Source organism: Necator americanus, chromosome I (genome assembly GCF_031761385.1).
Source record: "Necator americanus strain Aroian chromosome I, whole genome shotgun sequence".
NCBI classification, from domain to species: domain Eukaryota; kingdom Metazoa; phylum Nematoda; class Chromadorea; order Rhabditida; family Ancylostomatidae; genus Necator; species Necator americanus.
In genome coordinates this window covers 15,900,802-15,920,897 of record NC_087371.1, presented here as the reverse complement: position 1 = coordinate 15,920,897, position 20,096 = coordinate 15,900,802, and the positions used below count along the sequence as shown (strand labels likewise).

Sequence of the window (20,096 nt, the reverse complement as noted above, 5' to 3'; positions counted from 1 at the left end):
CATTACTCTGCAATTTTTTAAACAGTTCTTATTTGATCTGATATTTCTGCCGAGTTTTTGATTTATTTTGTAAAATTCCGTTTGAAGCATGGACAAAGCACTTGCAACTCTTTAAAAAAAAAACTCAGCAATCCGTCCACACGAGTCGTACTATTTACACTTTATGAAACGTAGTAAACATTATGTGCTGCAAACTGGCATCTAGCTAGTTTTTTTTTTCTACAGAGCAAATTGAAGCTCTTGCAGGATTATTCTCACGGAACAATGTGTTTTTCGACGTGTCTTATAGTCCAAATTCCCAACAGCTTCTTCAGATTACTAAATCTAAAGATAATTTGAACAAGGTTGTTTCAGAGATGCTTTCGAACAAGCACTGCCTCTGTTTTAATGTTGTGCCAGTTATGTAACTTAAACTGCAGCTTGAGGTCAAAAATGCCGAGCATTCTGGTCACCTTTTTCGAATGTTTACTATCATAAAACACAGTTGGAATGTTGTCAATTCGATCTGCTTCTCTCCTTCCTCACTAGGCTGTGCTCGCTCGGTCATTGCGCGTCTTCATGGTAACGAAGGGGAGTAGGCGTGCACGGCTTGTTCGAGTAGTAGGCGCATCGAAGAGGAGAAGGCTCTATCCAACAGGTCAAGTATCAGTTGAGTCACTGAGCATCCTGCGAAGCTCGAGATGGGCGTGGCCTGGCGATTTGCCAGCGGCGACGATCGATAAACGGACATAGTCCCTACAGCATCAGCAGCAGCTAGGCAGGCCAGACGTTCCCCGTTGACGGCGCGCGAGAGTGAGAGAGAGCCTAGTCGAGTGTGTGTCTAACCCCCAGAGCTAGGAGGTTTTATTGATCATTTCCCCTCCGCCTCCTTTCGACGTCGTTGTAGTTGTGGTCGGTCGATACCGTCGTTAGGTATTCTGTATTAACTTACTGAGCAAAGAAGTGGAAAACAGTGGCAAGTGCGTCATAGACGGCGCCGACCAGTGGTGCTATGTCGACGGAAGACGACGTTGGCTCGACGCCGGCGCCAAGTGCCGGAAGTACTCATCGTGGTTCACTGTGGATGAGCATGGGTTTCGTATCGAGTGATGATTCCAGAAGACGTCGAATGAGCAAGAAGCGCGAGAGCATCGAATTAGCTTCGCTGGGTGAGTGATACTTAATATTTTGCATTTGATTTTGTATGTTTTGCTCCGTTTACTCGTTTTAAGCAGTTTTCCTATCTTATCTATCTTTAGTCTCTCTAAGTCCCATTTTCTGCGAGAATTCGCAAATTTTTGGAATATGCTTTGACCAATCATTTTATACTTCGGGTCCATTCAAAGTACGTTTTCCAACGATATTTATTTTTCACTAATACTCTGGAAATACTTTTCCTTTGAATAACATTTCTTAGTCGCAATATTAGTCTTCTGCTTCTTTTTAAGATTTATTATTGTCAGATTTCTTTTCGATGACATTATTTTTCGAATGGTGTTGATTTACAACGATTCAGTTCGTGTTAATTACTTTTTTAATTAGGAACGGTACAAAAAAGGATGTCATTAGTCACAGAAGTGAATATTTTTGAAATCGAAATTTCTATAGTGTTCTGACTGTATTCTGACACAAGTTTTTCTAAGTTGCTGCTTTTGCTACAATCGATTTCTTAGTGCAATTCTTTCTACATATGGACTTCTCAAGTTTCTTCGCCTTCAATGGCCTAAGTATTTTGATCCTAGAGGCATCTTATCTCGTTATATTGGCTGTCTTGTATCGCTAAATTAACTCACGGATCGTTACTCTGTTAACGACGGCTCTATGAGTTTCGGTCTGATTATTTCCGAGGTTTTCTTTCAAACGTATGGCTATAGCTCTTCTCCTGCTGCTTCTGCATAGAAATACGTATAGCCTGAAGAGAGGGGACTGTTTGAGTACGTCGTGGATGTATTACTGTGTATCTGAGACAAATATCTGAGCCATTGATAAGATTTTATGATTAATTTTCTTTGAAATTTTTACTAGTTAATGTAGCGTATTATTTGCATGGTCATAAAATTGCACTATTCAATTTCTTCTGCAAGGGGACTAAGAGCAGCTTTCGCTTTCGTAGAAAGGTAGAAACGACCTGGACACTGTCGTGTGAGATAATTTTACTGACAGCGGATAGGTTGTTTTATTGGTCATTTCGCTTGTACTATTGTTATATTGCACGTTAAAAATTACTTGCACGTTCGATGCACCTTGTTCATAAGCCAACTTTAGTTCATTTTAGCTTTAGTGTTCACATCCATTTTTTAATCCGTTGTTTTGCTGCTAAGAAGATTTCTAGACGGATATTTTTTTGCTATTCAACAGTGCTGTAGGTTATTTGAATGTCCCTTTTTCCTGTCCCTACTTGGAATTGCTATCAACAGTTGAGGGAAAAAGGTTATACTAACTTTAGCTTTAGCTTGTTCAGTTCTCTTTGTAATTAGTAGAAAAGCTATGCATCGAGGACTGAGCTAAGAAAGCGGAAACTTTTTACAAAAATATGTGGTTTTTTCATCTGTTATTTGGTTAGATGTTTTGCGTAATATATGAAATGAATATATTGAATACATAAACTCTTCAAAATCAGGCAAAATTCCAAAGCTGAACTTTTATGATCATCGTGATCACTTTTCTCCCGTTGTTTGCGCCAGTAATTTCCTCATGGTTACTCTATTCTCTTATGTTTTCATAGGAATAGCGTGAAAATTTTATTTTTATCCTTATTATCCATCATAATAGTATCTGAACGAGATATGATATAAGCGGGTCATATTTGAACTGTCTTCTTTATTCCAAGACGGGCCTTGTAGTCAATTACATAGATATACCTGTACATATACCTTGCCAGCAGTCGGTTTTGTCTATAGAAGAGTAATTAGCATATTAGTGAAAATCCGAAAAAAAATCAAAATAATTCAGTGTTATTCAGTGTGTTATGCGAAAAAGTGTTGAGCAGCTGGAATTTTTGTGGTTATCCAATGTGATAAGCTCCAGCTGCGCCTGATTCATATCTTACATGTTTACTCACATGAATTCAGTATTGATTTACATCGAACTGAAGATGATTTAGTTTGTTAATAGGTTGCCTAGGAGAAGCATTACGATTTCTGAAGGGGCGTGTCGGGACTACTTTTGCAACAACGATGCCGCCTCGTTATCACAGTAATAGTTTTGGTTGAGGTGACGATACAGCGATAAATATTAACCGATTGGCAAATCGCCACACAGTAAAGCGTACATAACAAATAGCTATAGAACTGCTTACATAGGCATTCGGGAGCAAAACAGGTGCGAAACGTTTTGCAATTGCCGCCAGAAGTGCTTACAACACTTTCTTTGATGATGGAGGTAGTTTGCAAAGTAGCACCTGACTCTCAAAGAAGAAATGTCGAACTTTGGTCACGCAAGCAGTTGGGTCTTCGCTGCTATCGTTGCACGGGACAACTGTTCTGTAGGCGGGTACAGAATTAGGTAGGAATGGTTCTGCGGAAATTTGAAGAGCAATAAGCAGATGCAGATAGCGGTGGTTCCCTTGAAATGTGGATTATCTCTCGAAAACACATTTATTACACCTTTTTCTATTTTTTTCTGTTTAGCGAAGAGTTGGTAGCTTGTTTTCGTCGAAAGAAGATAACTTATAAGTTTTATAGGTGTGGGCAAAAAGTATTTGTTTCGTTGGCGTTATTGAAGGTATACGAGATTTTAGAAATGTCGTAAACAACATACGGTGTAGTTTATGTTGAATTTAGTTCACAACTCAATCAGTATGCATCTTGAATTATAGATAACCATAAATCGTAACCATAAATCCCTTCTCTTATTCTTTGTTGAATCTGCATATATGCACATGCGATTTACGGACTGCTTTATTCACGTGCAAATCATTTGGAATTTTTGCATCCATTTCCACAAAAACTCTGATGCGTTCCTAATTCCAACCAGATAGGTTGTTCGCTCTAATAATTCAAAAACGTCTGTTTTTAATACGCTATGTTGCATTCAGATAAACTCTAGGGTTCTCTACTTCTATTTCAATTAGTAAAGTTTCCAAAAACAGGCAAATTCCTTTCAAATTATTTGGTTCTATGTTTCAAAGTGTAAGTTCTATGGTCGTAATGGTCGTAACATTAGCAGTTGGATGACAACTATTCCGTTATGCTATCCACTCTATGATTCTTAGATCTTTTTGCATTTTTATGCAAACGTTTTGGCTAACTTATAGCCGTTCGTGGGACCCGCCGATTTCTAAGATGTTATAACAAGCTAGTGGATTTTCGAAGTTGTTCTACACAACCGATAGAGAAAAGGGAAATAGAGAGATTATACACTATCCTTAGAGTGTAATGAGGTGGACATGTTTTGCAGTTGAAAGGGAACACAAATTAAAGACTTTCATGTTCAATCTACATAGTACGTATCATACCAGTGCGAATGCCATATAATTGCAAAACGACTGGTGCTTACTTATGGAAAATGTACCTGAGATACTTGATATGGAATTTGCAGGTAACCCACGCCTATTGATTACATATGTGTGAGCAATACGTTAACTCGTGAAAAACGTAGAATATGATGAGATGGAAGAGTCTATTCGTCGGGGGAAGATGTTTCTAGTTCACTTCTCACCAATCTTTTGAGAGTTTGACTCACCACTTAGTTTTTGTGCAATTGGTGGGCAGTACTTCTCAACTGTTAGAACCGGTTTACTTTCCATCTTCAATTTCGCGGACATGAGAAGCTGTTTTTTTTCTAAAAGAAGTGCTCAGGTTCAAAATAATAGCTTAATTAAATTGTTTGCAACTCGTTCTCCTGTTGTGAAACCCAACAGAACCTCTGTAACTTTTCAGATAGCGAGTGGAATCATTCCATTGGTGTTCTTGGTTTATCTTTTGCTTCGTTTTTTTATGGGGTAAAAATAGTTCTTGAAGTTTACAATGAGACTAACAGATCTTTTGTCGAGTGTCTTATTTTGGTCGATAAAGTATTTTAGTGTCTAACAGAACGAAGATAGGCAACAGGACATGACTAAATTTAGCGTTCAGTTTGCGTAAATCACATTGATCGCGGCCAGATGTTTGAAGTGGGGCGGTGGTTTGATATGATAAGACATCAGCACGGGTACCACTTAAGCTGGGCTAGACGTCAGTCTTTGTCCTGAATCCGCAACGACTCTGATCGTTCTGAAACGATTCTGATGGAAGCGATGGAAGCAGCATCTGCACGACACAATTCGATAGTGCTTGGCCAGTTAAGCCGCCATGATTTTTGTCCATTTCGTAAGTTCTTCCTTTGCTCAAAATGGGCACTTCGTCTCCGCACGATTATAATGGCTTTTTTATAACAGTTTATAAAGTGGATAATAGACAATACGAACCACATACGAACATTGTACTGACGAGAATAGTTTGATTTGCCCTAGGTTTTTGTTGTGGTGAAGAAGTTTAGTGGGATGCATCTGTGGACGACTGCTTGTTTTGGCCTTATCAGTGTTTCTGAGTTGTTGTCCGCACCAAAAGGGTCCAGGAAATAAGTTTTCCTTAAAGATTCATGTATAAATCTTTTGTTATTTCGTTACTGGAGAAAAATTGGAAGTGTTTCAAAACTACTAAGAGTTCTCATCACTATGGCTGCTGTATTTGTTTGCAAACGCTTCCGCCGTAGCTGCAGTCATGTTAAGCTTACGATTTTAAACCTCATGGAAATTTATACGAAGATTTGGCAACAAATTAGATATGGAAAATTGATTTTTGATGAAACCTCTGCAAAACTGGCATATCATCAAAACTGTTTTTTTATTTTAAGTGCAGTTGTTTCAGCTGTTCCATTCAGGCATCTGCATTTCAGTCGAAATGTATACGTTGTAAATGAATCTGCTAATGAATTTATGGACCTAGGACTCCCTATTCATAGAGAGGTGAATTATTTAATGTAATCTTTCTTAGAGACAATATGTAGAATCTCCTGCACTCCGGTCAATGAAATTTGCAATTTGGAGGATATCGGTTGAAATCCGTTGACTTTCAGTCGTTTTGTGATTCTCTTCCATTTGTCTTCCAGGCCGCGTTCGAATTTTGCAGTTAGAGTCGAGAGCTGCTCACAGTGGGTGCACGGCAAAGCCTAGTCTCTGTGCGTAACTAAGTAATGCGGGCGTCTTTCCATTATCCGATGGATACGACGGCGGCGACGACTACCCGTGTGCCGAGGCAGCAGTCGTGTTCAGAATTCGTAAACACTGAGTGCTAACATGATGGAAACGGGTGTGGGAGAAGTAATAAACAACAGAGGATTAGTAGGGTTTGGTGAAAAAAAAATCGAAAGGACAACAACAAGTGAAATTAAGGGGTTTCTTTGGGATCCTGGAAAAACATAATTACCAAATCATCAGAACATAATAAAACCTTTAAAAGCATTGCCATCATTTTGCCGGTGATTATTCGGCGAACACTTTTTATGCTGGACTGGATGCCTTTCTGGAATGATCTAGGTTCGCGCGAGCTATAGAGAAATCTATTATAGAACTATCATTTTGACATGCGTAAGAAGCTTTTCTGAATCTTCCACTCGAACTAGAAATTTCTTTGTTGAAGAGACGATTTGAGGTCAGCTCAGTTATCATTATTGTGCTATTGTGTAAATTAGACATGAGCATTTAATATGAAGTGTAGGAGCATAAAAAAAATTAGTATAAAAAATCGCGCAACGTGTAAATTTAGTATTTATAAGACGAAGAACTGATTTCTCATGACTTTCTTTTATTTTCTGGGTCCCATCATCTTTTGTTTGGAATTTGTATTAGGACATATTGTAACGACCTTCAGTGTTTTGTCATCCGGTAGGAGGGTGATTCCGCCCATTTCTTTCTAATTGCCGTAAAAAACGGCTCCGGAAGATGCAGCGCGCGCACGAGTCTGGTGCAGTCCAATCGAACTCGCTCGAAGCCGCATCTTCCGGGCCGTTTTTTACTGCAATTAGGAAGAAATGGACGGAATCACCCTCCTCTCCATGATCTACTGTCCCGTATACGAATACTCCACCTGAAACCCGCACCACTCCAGATTCGTGAGATGATGCTTTTAAGTAGGACTTCAGCGATGTTTTCTCAGAAATCTGCCCCCTCCAAAAAAAAAGATGATGGACATAAAACTGGTTCTAGAAATTAACTTCTAAAAATCCAATATAGGACTAGTCCTAAGAATTTGGCTTTGTTTTTTTTTCCTTCAAGAGTCAATACTGAACCCATCAAAAACATGTGGCAAAAAATGAAGTTACTTTGTTTTTAAACTATTTTTAAATAGTTTTTAAACTAACTATGTCAAAAATTTCGCAGTTTCTGCTTCTGTTTACAGAGAAAGAGCGCACTTTTTTCGCTTCAATTCTTCTTTTAATCGATATTTATGTCTTAGAATAGATTTAACGCGCTGGTTTTACAAATACTGCTATTCCTCCAAGCTCAATGCACCTTTTTTTGCGGAGTTTCTCATTTTCTTGTTTTGATTCTTCGAAAACACATACAGTTTTATCTTAAGCTGCGCAAGGTTACTACTGATGGTGAGCTGATATGTTTCCTTTGTGGCCGAGTTTGCGTTCAATGTAGTTGCTTTAGGCTCTTGGTTCTGCGAATGTAGGAAATCAATCGATAAAGATTCTATCTTTGAAAGCTCAGAATCAAGCTAAATTACCCGAGCAATCGGCTATTTCGGCTGGAAAATGTTTAGTATGCATTTAGTTATTTATCAACTTGAAGAAATATTCGGGTGCGGTTGTTATGTGATGGAAGGTCCCAGTTTGTATAAAAAGTCAAATATTCGAGATTAGTTTTTTTTAGTTAGCTGAATCTGTATGCAAAATTGTTTGCAGTCATGTTACCCCAATACAGCGAAGACGTATGCCTTTGGCTTCTTTAAATTCAGAAATTTCAAAGGTGCGATAAAACGTGGAATATACGACATATTTTATCGCTACAGTCATGATTTATCTTTGTTTGACACTACTTTTGGACTATTATTGGCTGAAGAAATGTAACAGTCAGGTTTCTCTTGAAAATAAAGTTCTTCCGTTCATATACACAAAGCGTGAGCGCATTGTCTTTTGTAGGAAATTTCAGCTCCTGGGTAGAGGGCTTTCTTCCTATCCAACACATTGTTCGAGATGAATTGTGCCTTAAAACCACTTCTTTCTTCAGAAGAACTAGCTTCACTAGAAGTTCTTCGAAGTTCATCTTCGAGGAACGGTTATTGTTGATTTCTTTGATCCAGTCCAATTAGAATTCTGCAGAAAGGTCGATTCCCCAAACGTTTGTTTGTAGCATCGGGCTAAAGCTTCAATCTATTTGAAAAAATCCTCGACTGTGACAACAAGGATCTAATACAAGTATTTCCTGATCACTCAAACGTTTCTCTTCGGTTCTCATGAGGTTAGCAATTCTAGAGAATCGCGAACGGACGGAGAGAAGTTTTTCTATTAGTTTAAAAGAGATGCTATCGTTGCGAATGGATGACATTTATATGATGAGTTATCGATTTCCTACATCGCCCGAGGATTCGTCATCGTCGCTCACATATAATTCACAAGTTTTTCCAATTCCTGGTTCATTTGCTGGTCCTCTTGTCGTGCGATGAAAAGGGGCATCATCGTTCATCCACCACGCACTCAATTTCGCCGTTTCGGTAGGTTCCCGTGCTTCCCATGGCATTTGGCGCCCCAATCGGTGAAACTGAGCAAATTTTATGCTGCATAGCAGTTTGAAATCAATGCGTACCGTTGACTGAGGCTATATGCACTGTACCTCTCTGGTTTGAATAGTCGGCAGAGATTTGGCTACATTGTTTGTGCGAATGCGAATCCTTCATGAAGAAATTGGTGTCTGGTTCAGAGAAATAATTTGCAGCCGTATTTTCGTTCTTACTTCTCAGCCATTTTTGCTAGACTGAAGCTTCTTCGCCTTGATGTCCTTTCTTGAGTTTGGCAAGAAATCCAGAACGTTTTCTCTCAAATTTCTCTAATTTTGGAAGATTTTTGAAGTATTCTTTACTAGCAGTTAAGAAGCATTTTTCAACTCTTTATTTTTGTTTGGCTGACATCCTTCCCGTATAGTTAACTTCCATTCGATTTTAAATATCTGGACAACATTTTGGAAAAACTTGGTTTCTTTTTCGTAAAAAAAAAAAATCTCCTGATACCCTTAACTTAGCTACATTGTCCTACTAGCACAACTGTACAACTGTATCACATTTAGATTTCGTAACTTTCTGTCACACTTTCCCTACACTTCTCATTTGTCTTTTTTTTTTTGGTACCACTTTTGAATTCATCGTAGTTGGTCTCAACCATTCTCCATTTTGTTCAATCTTCCTCAGAATCAGCTTTTGCTAATGAACCTGCCTTCACACATACAAGAAACAATGCTGTGAATAATATGAGTAGGTTTGGTTGCTAATTCCAGTGAAAATGAGCAGGAAGTAGAGGAGTGTAATTTCTCTCTGGTTAAATTCTAGAACATCTTAAGTTTCTATGGCTTCTTCATTCCGAAAATTCTTCTTCTTTTCTGGTGGTTTCGAGGAAAATCTGTCTTAGCTACCTTGTCTGCAGCTATTATCATTAAATTTTCTGTACTACCCTTTCCTGTTGTTTTTGCTTGGAGATGATTAAATCGTAAGCAAGAGTTTTTTTTTTTGAAAAATTATTAACAATGATTAATTATTAACATTGGAATCACTTTGTCCAGTGTTTTAGAATGGGCCCTTCTTTGGCGCTCTTTAGAAGGATGAGTCGAGTAGTTACTCAGAAACAGCTTAACTTCAGAACTGTACAATCATCAAGAGTTTTTCTATTGAATGCGTCCTATCGGTCTCTACGTGCTTTTTTGAGCTCGTGATCTGTCTTTCATGACTATTCCTGATTTTTTTTTCGGCTTTTTTTAGTTCTCTCAGGAATTACACCCTGAGATATTTACAGTATTTGCGATTCTCACCTCAGTATCGGCACTAGCTGATTGTGTGCTTTTTGGTCTAGTGTATTCTGGTACGGGTGAAATCAAACATTATAAGTCGTGCGCCGCACCAAGGTGGCTGTTTACTGAGATGGCTGAGTAGCCGCCGACTCTAAACGAGACGATTATAGCGATGGCTGCAAATTAATATATCCAGCCAGCTCTATAACACCTCGAGCAAATGATGATGTTTGTTTGCTGGATGAAGGAGGATACGAGGGGAGATGTGCACGGAACTCAAATTTTAATAAAAGACGTTTATCTTGGAGAGTAGAGTTTGTTTTACAGAATCCAGAGCCGTATTATTTACTGAGAACGTGTTCACAGCGTCCTCTGCTTTGTGCCAAATTATTTCACGGTTGCTAAATTTTTAGGGTAAAGCACGTATTTTCTCCCATTGTGTAGGATAATGAATACGTTTTAGAGATACTTCTTAAGTGGGCACCTCTTCTCTTCTAATGTAGATTAACTATCTCTTATTTACTTTGACCTTTTTGCTTCTTTTCTTTACTTGGAAAGTTTTTTTTTCATGTTTAACGTAGAGTGAGAAGGTCTATTAGAAGTTTTTGCTCTCACCGCTTCACGAATGTTAGGCTAACCGTGATTAATGTGAGAAAGGCAGCAATTTCAGTGAGAAAATATGTGATGCCGAATAATTAGCTTATAATTTACTTTTTAAAAATGTGATGAATACCGCAATCACATATAACAAGTAGAGTACAGTGTGACGAAACTGCCTGGAAAATCAAACTCGCCAGATTTTCCAGGAATCCTATTATCCATCGTTGGCATTCCTCTTCTTTATGTAGCCACTGTCTAAGCAACATTAGAATTCTTAGAAGGACGCTCATTTTCTCACTTTCCAATCCGACTCCATTGATTTTTAGAGCTCCTGAGGAATTTTCCTAAAACAGAGGGATTTTCGGTCCTACTTTTAATGTGCTTTATTCTTTGGAATAAAGCAACAGCACTGTTTCTTAATTCCTTTCCTAGTTGAAAAACTACTTTTTGAGGGCGGCAAACAAGTCAGACAAATTACGTGAATATTTTAGTTTTTTTTTGTCTAGGCATTACTTCTCAAATATCTAGAGTTTTCTACAAGTTGCTGTTTTTTAATGTTCTATAAAATACATATATGTCAGAAGAAGTCAAATAGAATCTGTTCTGTTTTTTTTTATTTTGATATATTATTAACAAATAAAAAATCCTAAAAAAAATGTTTTATGTACAACTTCAGTTCGAATGAAAACTCCGTTCACAATAAATATAAGTACCATTTTTGTGCTAATACAGTTCTTTTCTTTGGACTTCCTCTTGGTCTCTTCCCTATAACTTCGGATCTTGATCGTAATAGCACCACTTAGAGGTTATTGTTAGTAATAAAGGTCACAGAATTGGTTGTTTCTAAGTAAAAAAAAAAGTTATTACACAGAAATAATATCTGAACATTTCGCTAAATAATGGTAAGCGAGCTGTTTTTGCAACCCTGTTCATAACCTCACAGAGCAGAAATTACTTTTTTTCTCACTTTCAGCTCCTGGGACGCGTGTCATGTTCCTACTGAAGGAGAAGGATGACACGCCGGCCTTGTTCACCGAAATGGGTGAGCTCGGTGTGAACGAGTGGCGAGAGACAGCTCGATGGGTCAAATTCGAGGAAGACGTCGAACAAGGTGATCATGACCGGTGACTTAGACCTAGTTATTGATCGATGCTGATCGCCGTTGCAGGGGGAAATCGGTGGTCAAAACCGCATGTCGCCACTTTGTCTCTGCATTCGCTGTTCCAGCTAAGAAGCTGCTTGTTGAACGGACTTTTCCTCAATGATTTGCCGCACAGTGATCTACCTGCAATCATTGGTAAGTGAACATTGTTCGTTTTAGACAGGTTTTCTTGAAGCTTCATGATACACTTTTTCTGCACTTTTTCCTTCCTTTTGCTACCGTTTGCGTTCGCTGGCACTTCTTTGAACTGTTTGCTTAAGATTTAGTAGATTAATTCGCTATTGCAAATAGTCGGATGTTGACTCAATGGATGTCGAATGAATCAGTAATCCTAGAGGAAATTTCTCGATAGTGTTTGATCAAGTGATCAGAGGTATTTGTATTCACCAAGTGGATCTGGCAACTTGCCGACGCGCGCGTGGTTTCTGTCGGGGAAAAAGTGTTTTGCCGACTTCTACCTTTAGTGCGATGTGGAAAAAAATATGGAAACGGAATCCATATTCCAACATTTTCTACTACTATGATATTAGCTATAATCTTTGGCACCTTGACGGATTTTCTGTGTCGATCGTAGTTCGGTCGAACCGTTTCTAGAGGAATATACCTGCTTTCAAATGTTTCTGTTTAATTATCGGCTTTACAGCGGTTTCTTCTTCAACGCAGCAACAGAGAAATAGTCAAATTTGGGTGAAATATGCAAGAAAATTAAGGTTCGCAAGTAAAATTTAAATGATAATATTTTTCAGTTTTTTCTAGTGTTCAATATTTAACGCCTCTGCTTTTTCTTGCTTCACTGTTTTCCTTTTCTTTTAGTGCTCGCGTCTACTTTCCATGCAGAAAATCTAAGTCATCATCTTAAATGTGAGCCTTTTCGTTAATGCAAACGCGAGGTAGCACATAAAATATAAGCAGGAGCATAGAAGAGTTTTTCGCGAAGTACGTAGCTGGATCACTTATTAGATGAAGTTAAAAGTTGTAAGCGTTTCCGCTAGAAGTCTGTAGTGATCCATATCTGACTATGTAAACACCAGATCGGCAAACGATTGCCAAGCCCGGATTAACGGCCAAGAAGGTTTTGTTGTGTGTTTGGTGAGATTGGAAGAGAATCATTCACTATGAGCTTCTCCGCTGAGCTATAGTCCAGGCCCGGCGGCAAGCGGTTACCACCTTTTCAAGTATTTATAAAATTTCCTTGATGGTAAAACCGGCCTCAAGAGAGGATGTAAAAATGGTCAAGTGGCAATAAGAACGAGGACTTCTTCAATTGCGGAATTATAAAATTGCCCCCAAAATGAGCAGAAGTTATCGAACAAATCGGCACACATTTGATCTAAATCGGTTAGTCCATTCCATATCAATTTCATCGTCGTGATAAAGCAAAAAAAACACCCGGAGCTTTTTACTTCACCTAATATTATGGAATAGTGGCGGGCAAGAGAGGAATGTTGCAGAGTCTACGGAATTTTTTTCTTGTAAATGATTTCTTTCGAGTAATACACTCAAAAGCGATGATCTCTGGTAGCACTACCATAGAATTCGTATGTGATTATACATTATCTATAGTCAGAAGACAGCTGATTAGGTTTCTAGTCTTACGCGGCATGTGACGCATGTGCGTCATGCGTCATGAGGCCAAAAAACGCGATGAGGCGGCTGATAACAGAATTCGTTAGCAGGTGTTTTTTTATATTACATGAACATTTCGAAATGTGAATGGCAATAGTAGAAATCTATCGTATAATGTACATTTGATTCGCTCAACTTCGTTATCCTCATGAATTCCCATTTTTGAATCTCTTTTTGAATAAGGCTATTTGAAACGAGATAGAGAGGATTGACGTCAACTTCGATTTTTTCGCTTCAAAGTGCCGTTCCGTAGTCATTCTAAGGCGGCTGACTAGAGAGCAGATTGGCCGAGACGAGCGCGGGAGTTATGGATTTCACGGAGGCTCGTTTAGCGAACACCGTTGAGCTCGATATGTTGTCTCTGCTCCTGTGAACGCGTAGTAGTGACACCATCCTTAGCGCATACACATCAGAAGTAGCGCGAAAAAATAAGTGCAGGCCTTCATACAGCCTTCTCCTCTTGGCTTTGTTGGTTTCTGAACTTTTTAACTCCTTGCACATATGTTGCACCCGCACTCACTCAGTGGTCAACACAGAGGCTTCCAAGCGTGAAATTCTCCCTCTCTCTAACGATTTCGGGGATTTTGTGGGCTCACTCAATGCGTCGAGGAGTTTGAAGTGGAGGAAGAGATGTGAAATATTTCATAGCATGGGTATGAAGGTTGTTTGCTCAATCCTTCCTTGGAAATCCAGGTGTTTACAGCTCTAACATACATATTTCCTGTTTTGAATGTCAATTCTCATAAAAAGTTACTATCATTTTTTTAAAATGTTTTAACTTACACAGTAACAAAAGCTGCTTGTGTAACATGATTCGAAATGGCCGTAGAATACGAAAGAGCACTAGGAGGTTCCAAACTGGCTCTGACAGACAGTGAGTTGCTCTTCCAAAGAATAAGATGAGATTTCCTCTTTTCGAGCTTACAAAAGCTCAAAAGCAGCTGGATACACTTTTGGAAGCTAGTATGAAGCTGTACTGGAAATCCTTGTCCGAAGTGCCATAAGATCAGAGTTGAGGTTTAGTTGTTTTTTTTTCTCGCTCTATGCTTATCCACCGTCGCAAAAATTGACTGATGTATACATGAACAATTACGTGGAATTGTGAATGTAGTGTACAATGTTACGCATGACGAGGGAGAAAAATTCGTCGAGGATGATAACTGCCCAATTTTTATATCATACCACATATAATTTTATATATCAATACGAAATCGCACCATTCCGAAGTGAGAACTCATTGACCTTCGCCATACAATGGGAACTGTTCAACGATTTCCGGTAACATGAACAAAGAAGGAGGGAAGAGGTGGTTTTTTTTTCTTGGGAACGTGAATATCATTCGGACCACTGCCTAAAAATGATGGACATTTTACGAAGAAGAACAAATCTATTCAAAAAGAAATCAAAATGTTATGTCTTATGACCGTTTCTGAATAGCTAATTTCTTCCTGAGTTCACTATTCTTGCGCTTTTCTCTCAAAACCTGAAAAAAAATTTTTTATCTATGTGGGAGAATCTCTTTTTCCAGAGGCGCTCATCGATGAATTTGTTAAAGAAGGAGATTTGGAAGAGGACATGCGAGAAGAGCTACGAGAAATCCTTATGCGAAAGCACGTTCACCAATATGAGCAGGTGTCGAGATACCTGAGGAATTCTTTATGCTGATTAATTACTAATGGTTTACTTTTCAGGCCAAGAAGAACGGGCCAAATGGTGATAAGAGCGGGTTCTTGAGCACTGTACGTTCGATATCAGATATTGGAAAGTCGTTTTCACATGGAAAAAATCTGTCCAAACTGGAGAAGGAACAACCGCCAATTGGTCCGCAGTTGGAGTTGCCAAAGGTGCTAACGATCCAATGACAATCACCTCTCCCAGGAAACTTCTGGCGGGAATGACATTGTGGATTTTACGGATTTTTCTAGGTGGAATCAATGCCACGAGATCTCAGCAAGGATGGTTCGTCAGCAGACATAAGCAAAGGCAACACACATTTCATGAAGAAACTTCCGCATGGTGTTGAAGCTAGTAATGTGCTGATTGGAGAGGTACGTCTCAGACAATCTCTGCTCTGAGTGCATCTGATTTACCCCGATATTAAGTGTTTTTCCGTTATACTCCTGTAATCCTAGTTACTCCTGAGTTTCTCTGTAATGGGATAACTTAAGTGTACTTCGAATACTTAGGAGGTTGAGATTAGGTTGGCTTTAACAGAAGTAGTCTTATTTTTCTTTGCATGATTTTTTGGTGCAGGTTTTGAGAGGACACAAGCAAATGTAATTCCCGAAGAATACTCTAGAAGATCATAAACAATGCTACTGTCATTGCATCTGATTTGTCGGGTATTTCTCCGGACTGATCTGTCAGGAAAATTTAGCTGGGCTTTTAATTGTACATATTCGGTGGACATTGCTTATCCAGAGGAGGTGCTCTATCTAATATCGAATGGTTCCTTGCGAGAACTTTTGGAATTGCAGCAAATTTGATTTATTTTTGGAGTGAACAAGAAAATAGTTTATTGGGATTTTTTTGGGATTTTTTTGGATTTTTTAAGGTGTACAAATTTGAAAAGTGCTTTGGCTGAAAAAATATATGCATGCCTAGGTGATACGAGGTTACTGTATTAGGAAATGAACAAAGTTGATTTTTAAGGTCGATTTCCTGCAACGCCATATATGCGCGTTTGTCCGCCTAAAGACGGCTAATGTCCTTGGAGATTTGACTGAGGTAACCTTCTGAAATGTTCTGAGTTAGGGTCTTTAACGGTCCTGCTTAAGGTTCCTGTACCAACCAGATTCATATTTCTGATGCTTGGTCCCACAGGTCATGGACCACAGTACAAGGAAATCGGAAGAGCCATTGCCACTTTGATGGCTGATGAGGTTCGTGCATGTGGAAACTCTTACAGTATTGTATCGATTGAATTTGAGTTTCTAGATTTTCCATGATGTTGCATACAGAGCTCGTAACAAGGAGGATTTACTTGATGGTGTGGACGAGTTCTTGGATCAAGTGAGCGGAGTCGTTTGGAAAGTGTCTTGCTGTGCACTTGAGTATGTTAGTGAACCAAATTTAGGTCACAGTGTTACCACCAGGTGAGTGGGATCCAACTATACGTATTGAACCGCCCAATCAGATTCCTTCGCAGGAGAAAAGGAAGCAGGTATGAAGAGCATATGCTGTTTTCTTTTATTTATCTAACATTTGTAAATTTCGGCAGATTGGACAAGAATTATTGCTAGAAAATGTGGAGTTGTCAAAAGGTAAAACGTCTGGCAAAGATGAGCCGGAAGAGGAGGAAGGTAGGATGGAGATGCTTATTAATTGGATTAGAAGGTTTTGAGTATTCTTTAGTTGTTTCTCTAGGTCATGGTAATGATCCTGCTCTTAAACGAACTGGCCGTTTGTTTGGTGGTTTGATATTGGACATTAAGCGTAAGGTATGCATTACTTATGCCATCTTATCGATTTATTGTGAACATGAATTGGAAACTTCATTAATCATAAAGAAATCTGCTTTAACTTCGTCACTATTGCTTTCCAGAAAGTAGTTTATCTTGCTTTTCTCGCATTTCATGAAGTTTAAAACGTTTACAACTCATTCTTGGTAAGATGACACAAGGAACATCGAAAAGTGTTTTTTTTTCCTGAAAACGTTTTTTGTCTACCACTTAATGTGGATCATAACTAACAGAATGGAATTTTTTTCCGCTTATTCTCGACGAGTCTCCATGGGCCAATAAGCTTACTGAGTTCTAGGTCACAAAAAAGATTTCAAAAAATCGCCGATAGTCATGAAATAGTTAGTCATTGTACGCACTCCTGATTAGGACTAATTTTTCTGGGCGATCCATTGTGATGTATCTTTTTCCCACTTTTCAAATTTATTTATTTTTGATTTTATCTCTTTCGAATTGCTACTACGATCAGAATTTATCATATTCTATCTCACCTTTTTATTATAGTATTTTATTATAGTTATAAGTATAGTTCGAGTAGTATTCTTTGAATCATTTCAAGCTAATAATCTGGTCTAAAGTTACGGAGTTCGTATGGTTCGGGGATTTTTGTGAGATCTAAAATACGTTTTTGAGCGGTTATGTATCTTACCCTACAGTTTACAGCAGTGTGTATTGTAGGCGCCTCATTATGTAAGCGACTTCACAGACGCACTGAATCTACAATGCTTGGCTACAACGTGCTTTATGTATTTCGCCTTATTGGCACCAATTGTCACCTTTGGCGGATTGTTGGAGGAAGCAACCCATCAACGAATGGCGGCCATGGAAAATCTATTCGGAGGTGTGCTATTCTGTGTAGCATGCCTCGTGTTTCAAAACTCCGATTCCACATTATCTTAAATATCTCGTTTCGCTGTATCAGGGGCCATTTGTGGAGTGGTATACCATCTATTCGCTGGACAACCACTCACGATCATCGGGTCAACCGGACCAGTACTTGTGTTTGAAACGATTGTCTACGATTTCTGCTTGCGACTAGGAATACAGTACCTTAGTTTTCGTTTCTGGGTGAATGATGTGTTCTACGTTCTTTGACGATATCCCGTCTTTCCTGAGAACAACCCCTTTTAAATATGGAATTTAGGTACACGTTTGGACAGCGTTCATTATTTTCCTAATGTGTATTACAGATGCTAGTTCTCTGGTGAGTCATTGCAGTTGATTTCAGTTTCTAAAAATCTCGTTTCTGTGTAGAGTTTGCCTGGAATATTGTACTTTTATGACGATTTTTTAAGGTCTCTTATATCACACGCTTCACAGAAGAATCATTTGCTACTCTTATTGCGGTCATTTTCATCTATGAGGCAATTATGAAACTGTGGAAGATCAAAAGTGAGTCGAACACTTTTCTTATCCGAAAATTTCCGCCCATAGATAGCTCCTAGTAGTAGTTCAAACGTTCTTTTGTCTTGAAATCTCGGTATATTCTGTTTATATTTTGTAATAGCGTGCCTGCGAGGTTTTTTAGATAGAACTCTTTATTTGCCTGATGTTTTTCTTTCTCTTCCGCCTTTTTCGTCTTCAGGCGCGAAAAAGCCATAAACTCATTTCCTATACATAAGACTCACATGAGAAACCCCAGAAGAAGGATGGTTTCCTTACCTCAACACACAAATAAGTGCTTCAAATGACATTATTAGAGTAAGGTGTTAACGCAAAGAAAGTTCCAAGAACATCTTTTTGCACGCCAAATCTGCACATCCGACTGTAGTGAAACGCGCAGTGATTCGTAATATGTCCAAACCTCTAGTGAAGTATGCACTGGCAACCAAGAACGACACGAATCACGAAGACTGGCCTTGAAAATCGCATGTGCTAATGGCCATATAGTACGTGCGCATTACCGGAGAACTCGCACTGTAAGCAGCAATGTTCCGCGCGAAAACAAAATTTCTCTTTGTCTTCCTTTTATCTCTGGCAGCGTAAGTGCCGCTGTTCGACGCAGCATTGTTCAAGAACAATTACAAGATGACGTGATCTTGGTGAATATCCTATATGCAAACATTAAAAGCCAGCTTGTTAGAAACAGACTATATGATAGATACTGCATCTGTGAAAGATGCGTTATTTGTCCTTGCGGAAAAACAGGCGACTGCGCAAAAATGGGGGTAATATATGAGATTGAGTGCTTGATATGCAATGCAACTTACGTCGGGAAGACCGGTAGGAATGTTGGAGTGAGGATTAATGAACACATGGCAGAAAAGCGACGAAAAAGTTTGATAACACCACTAGGAAGGCACAGGCATGAGGCCCACAACGGAAACGATTACGATGTGAAATGTGTTATACTGGCCCACGAAACAGAAATATCGGCGAGGAAGACGCTGGAGGCGTTTTGGATTCTTAAAAGAAACCCTTCAATGAATAATAGGAATGAATGCTTGTCGATAACGAATGAGTTCTTGCCACTTGTATCGTTCTGTGACCTATGACTGCCTGATATTCAGTGTGTAGATCAAATCATCTATATCGTCGCTGGTGATCTACACGCAACTATACTCATTCGCTGGTAAACTGAGTGACAAGTGCGTGCTACCAGCCGCACCACATCCGGTAGAACAACACGTAAGACTATTTTCAATGTAGATGGGTTGTGTTCTCACTACTCGAGCGATTATCGAAACACTGAACCAAAGTAGTGTGGCGTTTGACGAGATAAACGTAGCATTGCCCCAATCATCCCTTATTTAGGCCTTTGAAGACGACGAAATAGCCGAAACGTCACTCTAATAAAAAGTTCCATCTAAAAAACCTCGCAGGCACTTTATTACAAAATATAGCTTTTAGTAGTTAGTTTAAAAAAAACACAGAGTATAGAAAGCATTAAATCCAACGTATTTCCGCTCATTCTTCGTTCGTTGTAATCGTTGTAAAAAACGGGATGGGAATAGGGTTTTTTTCCTATAAGGTACGACGTTAGAATGCTCCTCTATGACAAAATGGCGTCTTCCACGCTAATTTTTACGACTAAGGAAAGATGAGCGGAACTACATTGGGTGCCGTAACCTACTATCCAAACTACGTTTTCAATGTGGGTTCCGCTCCGCTTCAAGATATACTGCATTTAACAGTTTTTGTGTGCGTGCAATGTTTTCACATGTAAGTACGAGGTTACTTGAAGTTTTCTCAACTATTCAAGAAAGGCAGAGTTTTGTTCAAGAAAAACTGTTGAATTTAGGGTGAGTAACTGGTTCCACAAGCCCAATACAGCTTTTTTTATTGT

The 20,096-nt window shown here is 38.9% G+C and overlaps 1 protein-coding gene across 2 annotated transcripts in view; it reads left to right on the top strand.

Annotated features, from left to right (window-relative positions):
• RB195_005709 (uncharacterized protein) overlaps positions 1-20,096 on the top strand; it is a gene marked incomplete at both ends in the record, with an annotated part of 33,756 nt that overhangs the window by 2,453 nt on the left and 11,207 nt on the right. Inside the window, 16 exons of one of the 2 annotated variants that reach the window (XM_064178387.1) lie at positions 1,099-1,148; positions 11,535-11,672; positions 11,730-11,858; positions 14,878-14,981; positions 15,041-15,193; positions 15,275-15,397; positions 16,002-16,076; positions 16,127-16,231; positions 16,287-16,361; positions 16,426-16,512; positions 16,570-16,651; positions 16,716-16,789; positions 17,489-17,651; positions 17,733-17,878; positions 17,955-18,014; positions 18,106-18,202. In XM_064178387.1, coding sequence (XP_064035438.1) covers positions 1,099-1,148; positions 11,535-11,672; positions 11,730-11,858; positions 14,878-14,981; positions 15,041-15,193; positions 15,275-15,397; positions 16,002-16,076; positions 16,127-16,231; positions 16,287-16,361; positions 16,426-16,512; positions 16,570-16,651; positions 16,716-16,789; positions 17,489-17,651; positions 17,733-17,878; positions 17,955-18,014; positions 18,106-18,202 — 1,661 coding nt within the window. Of the gene's footprint in view, positions 1-991; positions 1,149-11,534; positions 11,673-11,729; positions 11,859-14,877; positions 14,982-15,040; positions 15,194-15,274; positions 15,398-16,001; positions 16,077-16,126; positions 16,232-16,286; positions 16,362-16,425; positions 16,513-16,569; positions 16,652-16,715; positions 16,790-17,488; positions 17,652-17,732; positions 17,879-17,954; positions 18,015-18,105; positions 18,203-20,096 lie in introns of those variants that run through there. The other variant, XM_064178386.1, reaches the window with a different exon arrangement.